The following is a 12,107-nucleotide window of genomic DNA, read 5'->3' as shown; positions in this document are numbered from 1 at the left end:
CAACAACAGAAGATCTCCCGAGGAAGTTCGTTGAGGGACTGGGAGGGGAAGGGGGGGGCAGAGCGCTGAGGTGGCCGTGTTTTTTTATGGGGGTTGGGGGAAGAAGGGGCGGACGGTTACTGTGGAGACAGGATGGGCGGGGCCTATGGGGGACCTCAGTATTGTACTTGGCGAGGCTGGTGAGACTTGTAAGTGGGCGGAGTCTGGCTTTTCTCTTTGTCGGCCGGACGGGAGAGGAATGCGAGGCTTAACTGACGGGATAGTCTTGTGAGAGAGGAGCGCGCGACGGCCAGCTCGCGGCCTGCAAGGATTGCACGGAAAGGGGCGGGGCAGAATCTATTCACAGAGCCCGAAAGGCGGGGGAGGGGGAAAACGAGCTTTCGGCACCGGAAGTTCTTGTGGTAGAACGGACTCCGCCGAAAGAAAGACCTGCGCGCACGCATACATACTCTTTCTCCCCCCCCCTCACTACTTACTCCCACACCCACCCTCGCTTGCTCGCTCTGCGACTAAGTCCTCTCAGCGCCCTCGGCTCCCTTCTTAGCGTTTTGCCGGGGCGCTAAAGCGGATAACGCCGAGTGAACGAGAGAGAGAAGCGCTCCAAGACCGAGAGCGGTTAAAAACAACAACAACAGAACCGGGACTATCTATCTCTATTTTAAAACAAGATCAGCGGAAGGATATGATTTAGTCGCTTCCGCGAGAAACGTGGGGGGGATTTAACTGAGACGCGTCACTTCCGCTGAGCCTCAAGAAGGGGAGGAAAAGGAAAAGGAGAAAAAAAAAAACATACACACACGCAAAGCAGCACAAATCCTTGCGAGGGGGGGGGCGAACAAAAACAAACGGGGGGAGGGAGAAAGAGAGAGAGGCCTGAACCGGCCTTGAGGGAACTGCGGCCTCGCCTTCGAAAGGACTCCTCTGCTCGTCGGCCGGAATCGCCTTTGCTCCTCGCTGGGTACCGGGATGTCCCTCCGCCCCTTGGTCCATCTTTGAGCGGTTTCGCCTTCTCCTTCCCCTCCTCCGCTCCGCTCCCCGCCAGCCGAGCTCCTTTCTCGTCCGGGTCCTGAGGCAGCGGCGGCAGGGACGACGGCGCCGACGCCATGTCGGGGGACGACGACGGCCTCGATGGGCCGCACTACGTGGCGGAATTCGTGCCTCCGCCCGAGTGCCCCGTCTTCGAGCCCAGCTGGGAGGAGTTCAGCAACCCCCTCGGCTTCATCGGCCGCATCCGACCCTTGGCTGAGAAAACGGGCATCTGCAAGATCAGGCCGCCTAAGGTACCGCCGGGCCGAGGGAGGGAGGGAAGGATGGAGGAGAAGGTCTCCGGGTATCTATCCTCGGTCTTCGCTCTTTGAAGAAGTTGCTTCTCCCTTCTCTCTCCCCCGCTTCCCCCAATGGCCGCCCGCCGGCTCTCCCCCTTTTGAATTCGGATGAGGCTGAGCGAAAGGAGCCCGGGCCTTTTTTTCCCCTCTCTTCGAGGGGGTTTTTCTTCGGACTTTTTCCGAAGGTCTTTGATCTTTTGCAGCAATGGCGTCTCTTGTCACGATGGGCCGACGCCGAAAGAAGGGGAAGAAAAAAAAAACCCCACAACAACCACCACCCCTCTGTTGATTCAGGGTTAACTTTGCTTTACAAGCCCCGCTAATAATAAGCCGCCTTTTGAAACGTTTTTCGGAGAAGCGAGAACGAAGTGACGATATAAAGGTTCAGGCAGGCGAAGGAGGCTAAATTCTTACTCCCGGGGAAGGAGAGAGAAAAGGAGCTCCTAATGGGTGATGTTTAAAATACCTTCTCTGGTGATCAAGTCTAGCCAGATGGCTTAAATTTATCGGGAGGGGAGGGATTTTGACTTGTGTTGCTCTGATGAAGTGGTTATGGGTGAGCTAAATTCTGACAATCCCGGGGTAGAAAGCTTTGGCTTTTTAAAAACTGAATTCTGGCCTCCATGAAAAAAAAAAACAACCCATTTTGTCTCTTGTATCGCCCTGGGTTCTCCATGGAAATAATTTTCTCTTTGTATCTCTTTGTCTAGAACTACATAGTCCCTATTGTACTGTGTCGTGTACAGCCCCAGTAGCTTTCTGTGTATGTGTCTCTATCTCTCTACTGGTTTTCTTGGTTGTAAATATTTAAAAAATACTCCGGATTCTTTTTCTACTCTATGTTTAAAGAGCTCTTGTAGGTTAAACCATCGTGTTAATTTGAAGAAAATCTCCTTAAAAGAGATTAGAATGCATAGTCCTGAATAACTCTTTTCTAGTACCTTATAGACACTCCCCTTCATCAGCCAAGGTCAGTCTAGATCAAGGCTTCCATCTTTGCTCCCTTTCAGTGCAGTAGCAGTTTTATTCACCTGACTCTTTTTAACTCCAAAGCGATGTGATCAACCTGAGATTCAGCTCCTTTTCCCCTCTTTTCTGTTATCTACTCCAAGAATCCAAAGGATAATGGGGAAAACAATTATAAGTCATAGCACTTGCCAGCTTTTTTCTTTGTCACTTAGTTATTAAGAGTTATAATAACCAGGAATTTAATTGATGCTGATGGAGGAGTTTTAGGCTTCAATTTGCAAAACATTGCTTTTAAGGTATAAAAAGATATTTAACATAGATCAGCTACAATAACAAGTAAAAAAATTCTTTAGAATGAGGTCTAAGTTATGCAGGTTCTGTAAGTGCAGGAAGAAACAGCCATTACATTTGTATCTCTAGTGGGTTTTTTTCATTAGCTTTGTGTGCAAAGCGATGGAAGTCATGTATTTGGCCTTGTGACATATTACTCTGAAGGAATGCTCATTTTTGGATCTTGTCAAGTACATCAGATTAAAATATCTATTGGAATGAAACACAATCATTCCCAGTCTTATTCAGTTTAAATGTCTCATTTTAATTTATTTAACACCTGCATAATGAATAGGTTACATTGTCAAATAACAGCTTAAAAAGTAATAACTAGTGATGAATAACAGATGTTCTGATTCATATTAAACGTTTAAAATAAACTGTCATTCTGTATTTCAGTATAGCTGGCTGCATTCTAGCTCATTGCATAATTATAAATACATTTAGTTGGAGAGAAATACTATGCTTTTTAAAAAACAGTCATGAAAAGTAGCAATAATTTCTTTAGTTGTATGAGAGAAAGGGGGGTTATAAAGAAGTGAGCAGCTGCTGAGTGATGTGCCATTTTTAGAATATTTATAGATTTGTAATTTGGGTCAACATTTGTAACACTTTTTTGATTAGGGACATGCAAACAATTCAGTGCACTGATTGTACTGTGTATGGAATGGGCAAATTTGCAAAGTTCAGGTATGGAGAGAGGTACATGTTCTATCTAGACATGGACCTGAAAAACCTTTTCTGGGGGACAGGTGTTCCAGGGTGGGAAACAGGAAGTCAAACATTTTTGATCGAACAAGGCAGCAGCAAAGGAAGGCACTGGGAAAATGGAGAGGGGGCAGATGAGTCGGTGGAGTGTGCCATGCTTGAAGTCTGGTGTATTGGTGCGCTGGTCATATGGAAGAGGAGTTGGAGAGGGTGAAATACACTACCCTTGTTCTACTTATCATGGAAAATTCCTCTGAAATTTCTCTCCATCAAAATCCAGAACAATACAAATACTTCATTTATGGCCAAACTGTATCATGCCCAAAACAATCAAGTTAAAGTTCAAGAAAGTCAGATTCTAAATTGCAACATAGTGAAGCCTAGCTTTGTTCTAATAATTTTGTATTCTTTTCTGTGTAGTATTAATCTACTGTATATGAGTTCTGGAGTTGCTAGGATTAGGGCATATATAATAAATTGTATGAAAACTTATTCATTTTGTAATACTCTTTCTACCTGAAATATTTTCAGCTTTTCATGGAATGCTTGTAAATCATTCAAAAGTAAAAAGTTAAAAAAAAAAAGAATACATGAGTTGTGTTTGTTGTTTTATTGAAGGCTTGTATTTTAAATTTGGCTTTCCTTCTTTACCTGTTTAGGATTGGCAGCCTCCTTTTGCATGTGATGTGCAAAACTTTCGTTTTACTCCACGGGTGCAGCGCTTGAATGAACTGGAGGTAAGTTTCTAGTCATCAGTATTCAACTAACTTAGAATTTTTTGGTGAGATGGTTCGATGAATGACCTGAAAAGCCCACACCGTTTCTTATGTTGTATTGATATAATTACATAAAATAACTCTCCCAATATTTATGAGTAAATTTTGTTTTAAAAGTACACATTAAATAACTTTCTGATGCTCCAGTAAAAATGACAGTTTATTAGAACTAATTTCTATCTGGATTCTTTTGTCAGTGCCAGTGGCTCTCTTGGACACTCCTTATTATGGCAGGAGGAAAGCATAAATGTATTCATTATTTAACCATTATTGCATTCTTGATAGTTCTGCTTTGCAGCCCTTCATGGGTTGGAATATAACACAAGGGCCTGGTTATGATCTTTTATACTGCAGGGAGAATCTACAGGAATATATTAACCTAAAGCAGTTGAGGTAGTGTAGCTAATTAGTGTATCTTATCTCTTCTGCATTATGCAGTAGACAGCACAGGAGGGAAGAGCTGATCAGCACTCATATTTCATGGATTTTGGTAGAACTTAATATTGGTAATGACTAATTCCATAGTAATGAGTATCTATGGAAGATGAAGCTGGTTCAGACTTAATATTAAAATATAGTTTAAGATTGAGAGATTATAGTGTATTATTTTGCTCTTCTTCCAATCTTGCCAGTATTTGCTTTTATCTTTTATCTTGTCTTATTTGGGCTCAATAAACATGGATTTATTACTGCTATGACTTGTTTTAAGCAAGTGATCTTTAAAGTAGAGTTCCAGCTAATCATTATTAGGATTAATCACAGTTTTGATTTCAGACAATTTGAATAATTGTCCTTAATCTCCCCCCTCCCCCAGGCAAGAGAAAGCAACATCTTTTGCCAAAGTCTCCTAAAATTTACTTAAGAGGAACTTAAGTGTGGAGAATGTTATACAATTTTTGGTATACCTGGATATACCTGTCTGTTTCCATAATTCTTTAATGATTTCCCCTGCTGTTTTCAGCCTTTACTAAAGTGTGGAATTTATTCATTTATCATATTTTAAGGACCCCCCCTTGCAGAATTCATAGTAACTCCATAAGTATGATATTCAACGGTTTCTCTGAAACAGCTGAAATGGCCTCTGTTCTTTTGTTTCCATTTGTTTTTGTGGACAGAAAACTTTTGCATCAAATTTATATGATACCTTTTGCTGGTTTGATTAATAGGCAATGACTAGAGTGAAGTTGGATTTCTTAGATCACCTAGCAAAATTCTGGGAGCTTCAAGGGTCTACACTGAAAATTCCAGTAGTAGAAAGAAAAATATTAGATCTTTATTCACTGAGCAAGGTAAGCGGGGAATCTGTAGTGGTTTGGTAGGCAAGTAATGGATATCTGAACTAGCTTTTCGACTGTAAAGGGTGCATAACTCTTTTGTAAAGAGTTATTCATATTAGGCCAAGATAGTCTGTAATATACACCAATGCATTTTTGTAATCAGAACTGCATTATTTTTATCTAAGGCAGCAAGGATTTTTTGTGCATATAATATTCTGTATCAGCAAGCTATAAAACATTGTTTTAATTTAGAAATCATTACATAATATATTTCAAGCAGTCTTCAAATAAATGATAACCATTGTAATTCGTTTGAGAAATTAAGGAATGACTGGATGGGAAGAATAAGAAATATGTTGAGATTTTTGAGAAGTCATTTTTGTTAAGTTTACTATGAAATTAATATATTGAAAACTTCCCAAAATAATTAACTTCTTTACAATTCCTTTTAAAAGTGTTAAATCTTCATTATAGTGCAATAGTCAGCCTAAGTTAATTAGTACTGTTTATTCTTGATCAAATTTTTGACCAAGATTCTCCTAAAGCAACATTTCACCTTCCTGCTCCCATAAAGGTCTTCTATTCCCTCCCTAGTACACGATACATTGTTACTTTATTGTTACTGTTGCACCTTCTACTTCTTTAAAACAGTTTTAGCAAAATGTAAATAAGTCCTCTATTTTAAAATCAGTTTCTTTGTAATTGGCTATGTTTTCACTTTTTTCAAGGTCTGTCCTTCACAAATCTTTCGGTTGTTTAAACCAGAAAGAATGAGTGGAAGAGAACAAAAAAAACCAACAACATTATTTTTACCAAATAATGATGACAAACTTCATCTTGAAAGCCCCTATATACACGCTCTACTTTGCTGCTTTAAGGATCTTGACATAAACTTTCATATGAATTCCAGATTTTCTGAATTAGATAATTGCAAGTCAAATTAATGTGTTTCAGAACATGACTAATCAAACTGAATGTTTCAGGCTCTTGTGTGGTTAAATGGCAGATGTGCAAACTGCTTAGCTAGTTATTTACATGTGTATATAAGAAAACTTTTGGAGGAAGAAAATGTCTAGATTGCTTAAATAATGTTTGTGGTTTTATATCGCAGATGCTTTCTTTGTATCCGATCTTGATCTGTAGAAATCTGCAGCCACGTTGTTTTTAACTTTTGTTTTAGATTGTTGCCAGCAAAGGAGGATTTGAAATGGTCACTAAAGAGAAGAAATGGTCTAAAGTGGCAAGCCGATTGGGTTATTTACCAGGAAAAGCAACAGGTTCCCTGTTGAAGGCACACTATGAACGGATCTTATATCCTTATGAACTTTTCCAATCTGGGGTCAGCCTTATGGTGAGAGTATTTTATTTGCAAGAAATCAAATTACACACTTTTTTTTAGTGTCCTTGTCTTACACCAGTTCATTTAGTGACGTTCAAAGTTACAGTGGCACTGAAAAGTGACATGACAGTTTTTCACATGACCATTGTAGCATCCCCATGTTCATGTGATCCAAATCCCAGACACTTGGCAACTGACTCATATTTATGACGGTCACAGTCATTTCGTAACCTTCTGATAAGCAAATTCAATGAAGAAGCCAGATTCACTTAACAACCGTATTACTAACTGGAAAATAAGGCAAAACTCACTTAACAAATGACTCATTAGCAACAGAAATTTTGGGCTCAATTGTGGTCATAAGTCAAGGACTACCTCTACTAGGTTGACATGTCTAATGTGCATTTACCTTAAAATGTCTTGTTAATGAGAACCATATTATTTGGGTTTTTTGATCTCTTTATTTGTATCTAGCTAGATAAGATGAGAACACTTTTGAAAGAAAGTCAAACTTGAAGGGTTTTTTTTTTGGCTAAATAAAAGCATTTGGAAAATCTGCTAATTTTATTTTTCATGGGTGAATCTGTCCAAACGACTGTTTCAAATGTACCGTTTGAAACCAGATTGACATCCCAGATCCAATCAATCTGTTGTCCTTTTGTGTTGTGGTTCTGTAGGGCATCCAAAAGCCAAACTTGGATCTTAAAGAAAAAGTGGAAGTTGAGGAAGTTGCTGTTGATGCTCAGTCTCCTCCAAAGCAGGGTGCAAGAATGAATGTTGTGCTGAAAAGAACCAGACGTGTGAAGTCCCAGGTACTCAGGCTATTGGCCACCGTAGATAGACTGCCTTTAAGTTTAGTGTAGTGCAGAAGCATTACAAATGCTGTGGCTTTTATCTGATCATAAGATTTGTGCAAGGAGACCACAGTGAGACTTTTCAAAGTGAGTGTATGTTAGATAAAAATGCAGTATAATCTAACAGTTCTTCGGTTGATAAACCTATTAAAAAAAAAAACCAACGGATTTTATTTGTGATAGCTGTTGAACTTTGCATGAGCATCATCTGGTATAGCATGTGGTTCAAACTACAAGCTGAGAAGTTTGATTTTTCTCCTTTAAAATAAACTGTCTTAGAGGGCTTAGGCAAGCTAACATCTCAAATTTAGTCTAAATATACTGTGTTATGAGATGATCTACCTTATAAACAATATGTTTATTGAATGGCATCAAAACATTTAGTACAACATACACAACTGTGTTATTTCTAAGTTTGCTACCCTGTATTCCCCAAAATAATAATTATCCGCTGATAATAAGCCCAATCGGGCTTTTGAGCACATGGCAATAAGGCCAAGCGCTTATTTCAGGGTTCAAAAAAAAATATAAGACAGAGTCTTATTTTCGGGGAAACACGGTATATATGTGTGTGTATTTAATATATATACACAAACTGTGTGTGTGTGTGTGTGTGTGTGCTTATGTGCGCTTATGTGCTTATGCAATATCAGCATAAATAAAAGACAAGGAGTTTGGGGTTCTACTCTGACTCGATTCAGACTATTCAAATTTTTAGTGTGAGGAGGAGTAAAACATTTTACGAATACGTGGTTGCCAATTAAAGTAGGCAAATGCTGGCAGCAAGGAGTATTTTCTAGACAGTGTCTGGCTCTTCTATATAATTTCCCCAGTCTTTAGTAAAATAACTATTTTCTCCCATGTGAGTTAGGAGACTTTTCATCAGAATTATGTACTACCGATAATTATTTAAATTCCATTCTCTTCCAGTTGACTCAAAGAAGCCCAAGAGAAAAGTTCTGTGTAGCTTTGGCCACCAGGTCCCTTCCCTACAATTCTTAAAACTAAAAACTGATGTGCAGCTGAGTTACTCACAACAATTGTATGTGTAGGAACAATAGAAGGATCAGACAAAAAGGGAATAAAATTGGGCGAACCACAAACTATGAACTTTATGTTTTAAGAGTCCTACATTTATTGGCAATATTTCATTCAAATTTCTAAGAAAAACTGATTTTGATGTTTTGTACTTTTCCCTTGTTTACTTCCTTGGGAAGGGCAAAACTCTTTCATTATAGGTCTGTTTGCCTCCTATCCAATTCTCAAGGTTCATCTTGTTTTGCAGCTGTTTTTGGAATTGGATATTTAAATTAGGTAGACAATTCCCGTTGGCATACTTTTGTAGATTAGAGTGGTTTTCCCCAGATTCTGCTTAAGTTTTCCTTCGAGATTAAGGTTAAAAATATATTTTTAAAAAAACTTTTCAATTCTTTAAATCTGGATTTTATAATGTGTTTGTTTTAAGAAATGTCCTTTAAAGATGTGCGCCCTTTACAATGTGTTGGTTAAGGCTGAAAGAGATCATTTTCGTTCTAGCATTTGAATGGCCATTGTTCCCAAATTGGAAAAGTGTATGAAGTATCCAAAATAATTTCAGTTGCATTTATGTAGCTTTAATAGTAAAATGTTGATAGTTTTAAGGGACATCTGCCCTTGTACCTTTACAGACAATTCAAACAAGCAGCCAAAATAAGCATCAGTAACCCCACCCCCTACTGTGAAGAGTATAATTAAAATAACAAGATACTTCCCCAGTAATCTTTGTACCCTTTTTTTCATCTCCTCCTCAAAACACAGTTGCTGTCACTAATTAGCTTTAATTGGGATTGTTGTAGAACAGAAGTAGTCAGGTTGTGACCTTGCTATCATCAGTTAAAATTGAATTGTGTAGATAGAAAACTTGGGGAGGCAGCCCTAGCCACAACAAAAAATGACCTAGTTACAAGCTCTTTTGTTATATTTCATGTGATTTGAATATTCAGAACAAAATTAAACAATTGCATATTTTCAGAAATACTTGGCTTGTGGAATGGATAGAATTATAAAATCTTTTCAAAATGTTAAGAACCAGGCAAACAATTCTGCCTGTGTTTGAGAATTTCTGTATGTAATATCTGGATGTGAAATTTGTAGTTCCTAATAGAATTCTTTCTATGGCTTGAATCAAAACAGGTTTAGAATCATTTTCTTTTAAATAGTTACTAGTTTAAAAAAATCAGATAAGGTTAAAGGAAATCGTTTTAATCTGATTTTTCTGAGTCTCAGTTTCTATTGTTTTCTAGTACTCCACATGTTACATGATATTTTCACCACCAGGATTTTCAGCATTTTTAAAAAGAATATGATATGTTAAACATTTATTTAGGAAATCTGTTTAAAATATTTAACTTGTGCAAAAGAGAGCACTTATTGGAAGTATAAAGCATTGTAGGTTAGAATATCTTATCAGCGAGAAGAAATAGAACAGTTGATGCTTATTATGGGCTATAGGTAATTGTATTTTTGCTGATGTGATACATAATAGAATATAATGGGTTTAAAGCAAATTAGCAGGATATAAATTTATTTATTTATTTATTTATTTTTAAATTTGTATACCGCCCTTCTCCCTGAGGACTCAGGGTGGTGATCAGCCAAGTAAAAGCATAAACTACACACATTAAAATACAATTAAAAAGATATATATAAATTTGGCCCCATGATTAAAAACAATAACAGACAATTAAAAACATTTAAAAAAGTGTTAGGCCAGCCTGGCTTGCTGGAAAAAGAAGGTTTTAAGGGCACGGCGGAAGGCACTGAGGTCTTGGATTCTCCTTATCTCTGGGGGCAGCTGATTCCAGAGGGTAGGTGCCCCCACAGAGAAGGCCCTCCCCCTGCGGTCACTAGCCTACAGTGTTTGGCTGATGGCAGCCCGAGGAGGCTCTCTCTGTGGGAGCGCACAGGTCAGTGGGAGGCCGTCGGTAGCAGCAGGCGGTCTCGAAGATAACTAGGTCCTATGCCATGGAGCGCTTTAAAGGTGATAACCAACACCTTGAAGCGCACTCGGAAGACCACTGGGAGCCAGTGCAGCTCATGCAGGAGAGATGTTGTATGGGAGTGCCATGCGGCTCCTGTGACTACCCACGCAGCCACATTCTGGACCAGTTGGAGCCTCCGGGTGCTCTTCAAGGGGAGCCCCATGTAGAGAGCGTTGCAGTAGTCCAGGCGAGAGGTGACGAGGGCATGAGTGACTGTGCACAGAGAATCCCGATCAAGAAAGGGCCGCAACTGGCAGATTAGGCGAACATGACCAAAAGTCCCCCTGGCAACAGCCATCAGATGTTCCTCCAAGGACAGTTGCGTATCCAGGAGGACTCCCAGATTGCGAGCCCTCTCCGAGGGAGCCAAAGACTCGCCTCCAATAGTCAGTGATGGAGTCAACTGACTATATCGGGATGCCGGGAACCACAGCCACTCAGTCTTGGAAGGGTTGAGCTTGAGCCTGTATCTCCCCATCCAGATCCGCACAGCCTCCAGGCACCGGGACATCACTTCAAGCGCATCGTTGGGGTGGCCTGGGGTGGAGATGTACACTAAATGACAGTAAATGCAATATCAAAAAAAATGTATTCTTATTTGTTTCAACATTTTCCTTTAATAAATAATATCTTTTTTCCTAACTGGTTGGGGAAAGTTCTTTTTAAAATGCATAGTAAATGGTCTCTATATATAAAAGTATGCCATTTAATTATCTTCTATTAGTAGTTTGGATGCCATTCCAAGAAGGGTAATTTGTATCATTAGTCTGAAACATGTTGAAGATAGTGGTAGAAATTAAAATGTTGATCCTTTGAAGTGCCTTAGTAGCATTGTTCTTGAAAAAGATATCTGTGAAAGTTGAATTTGATCCAGCTCATAACTTTTAGTAATCCAGCATAGAAAGTAATTACTGTCAGCCTAAATAGTAATGGTGAATTTATGTAATCTTGTCTTTAGGCAGAGGGAGGAGAGGTGAGTAGAAATACTGAATTGAAGAAGCTTCAGATATTTGGAGCAGGACCAAAGATGATGGGATTGACTTTGGGGACAAAGGAAAAGGAAGGTAAGATTGCAATTCAAATTAACTGTTGACTTTTTATTATTGGTAATATAGAATTTTACCACCATTCATAGAATTCTTAACAACTGGTGTAATGTTATGAGTGGCTCATCCCACTCGTGCCGGCAGAGGATGCATGTTGCGGATCCCGTCAGCCCAATCATTCCGGCTGGCAGAATCCAGGAGGAGGGCCTCCTCTGCTGTTGCTTTTGCCCTCTGGAACTTGGTGCCCCCAATATGAGGTTGGCCCCAACCCTTCTGTGCTTTTGTAAGGGCTCAAGATGTGGCTTTGGCAGCTGGCCTAGGGCTCCAAATGTGGGAACAGCACAGTGGAGGTAGTTGATCGGGTAACAACAGATTTTATTTATTTATTTATTTATTTATTTATTTATTTATATATGCACACACACACATACATATATATATATATATATATATATATATATAT

At 39.4% G+C, this 12,107-nt stretch overlaps 1 protein-coding gene across 2 annotated transcripts in view; it reads left to right on the top strand.

Annotated features, from left to right (window-relative positions):
- The first annotated feature begins 813 nt into the window (after positions 1-813).
- Positions 814-12,107, top strand: part of KDM5A (lysine demethylase 5A) — a 52,513-nt gene continuing 41,219 nt past the window's right edge. The window contains exons 1-6 of one of the 2 annotated variants that reach the window (XM_070947820.1): positions 814-1,280; positions 3,992-4,069; positions 5,275-5,397; positions 6,566-6,736; positions 7,402-7,536; positions 11,557-11,662. In XM_070947820.1, the coding sequence (XP_070803921.1) occupies positions 1,104-1,280; positions 3,992-4,069; positions 5,275-5,397; positions 6,566-6,736; positions 7,402-7,536; positions 11,557-11,662 (790 nt within the window). In that variant the 5' untranslated portion in view covers positions 814-1,103. The remainder of the gene's footprint in view (positions 1,281-3,991; positions 4,070-5,274; positions 5,398-6,565; positions 6,737-7,401; positions 7,537-11,556; positions 11,663-12,107) is intronic. The other variant, XM_070947821.1, reaches the window with a different exon arrangement.

The sequence above is a fragment of the Pituophis catenifer genome, unplaced genomic scaffold (genome assembly GCF_029215685.1).
Source record: "Pituophis catenifer annectens isolate HBS135680 unplaced genomic scaffold, rPitCat1.0.hap2 SCAF_7, whole genome shotgun sequence".
Taxonomy (NCBI): domain Eukaryota; kingdom Metazoa; phylum Chordata; class Lepidosauria; order Squamata; family Colubridae; genus Pituophis; species Pituophis catenifer.
The sequence above is the reverse complement of the archived record's forward strand: the minus strand, read 5'-3'. Positions and strand labels throughout refer to the sequence as shown.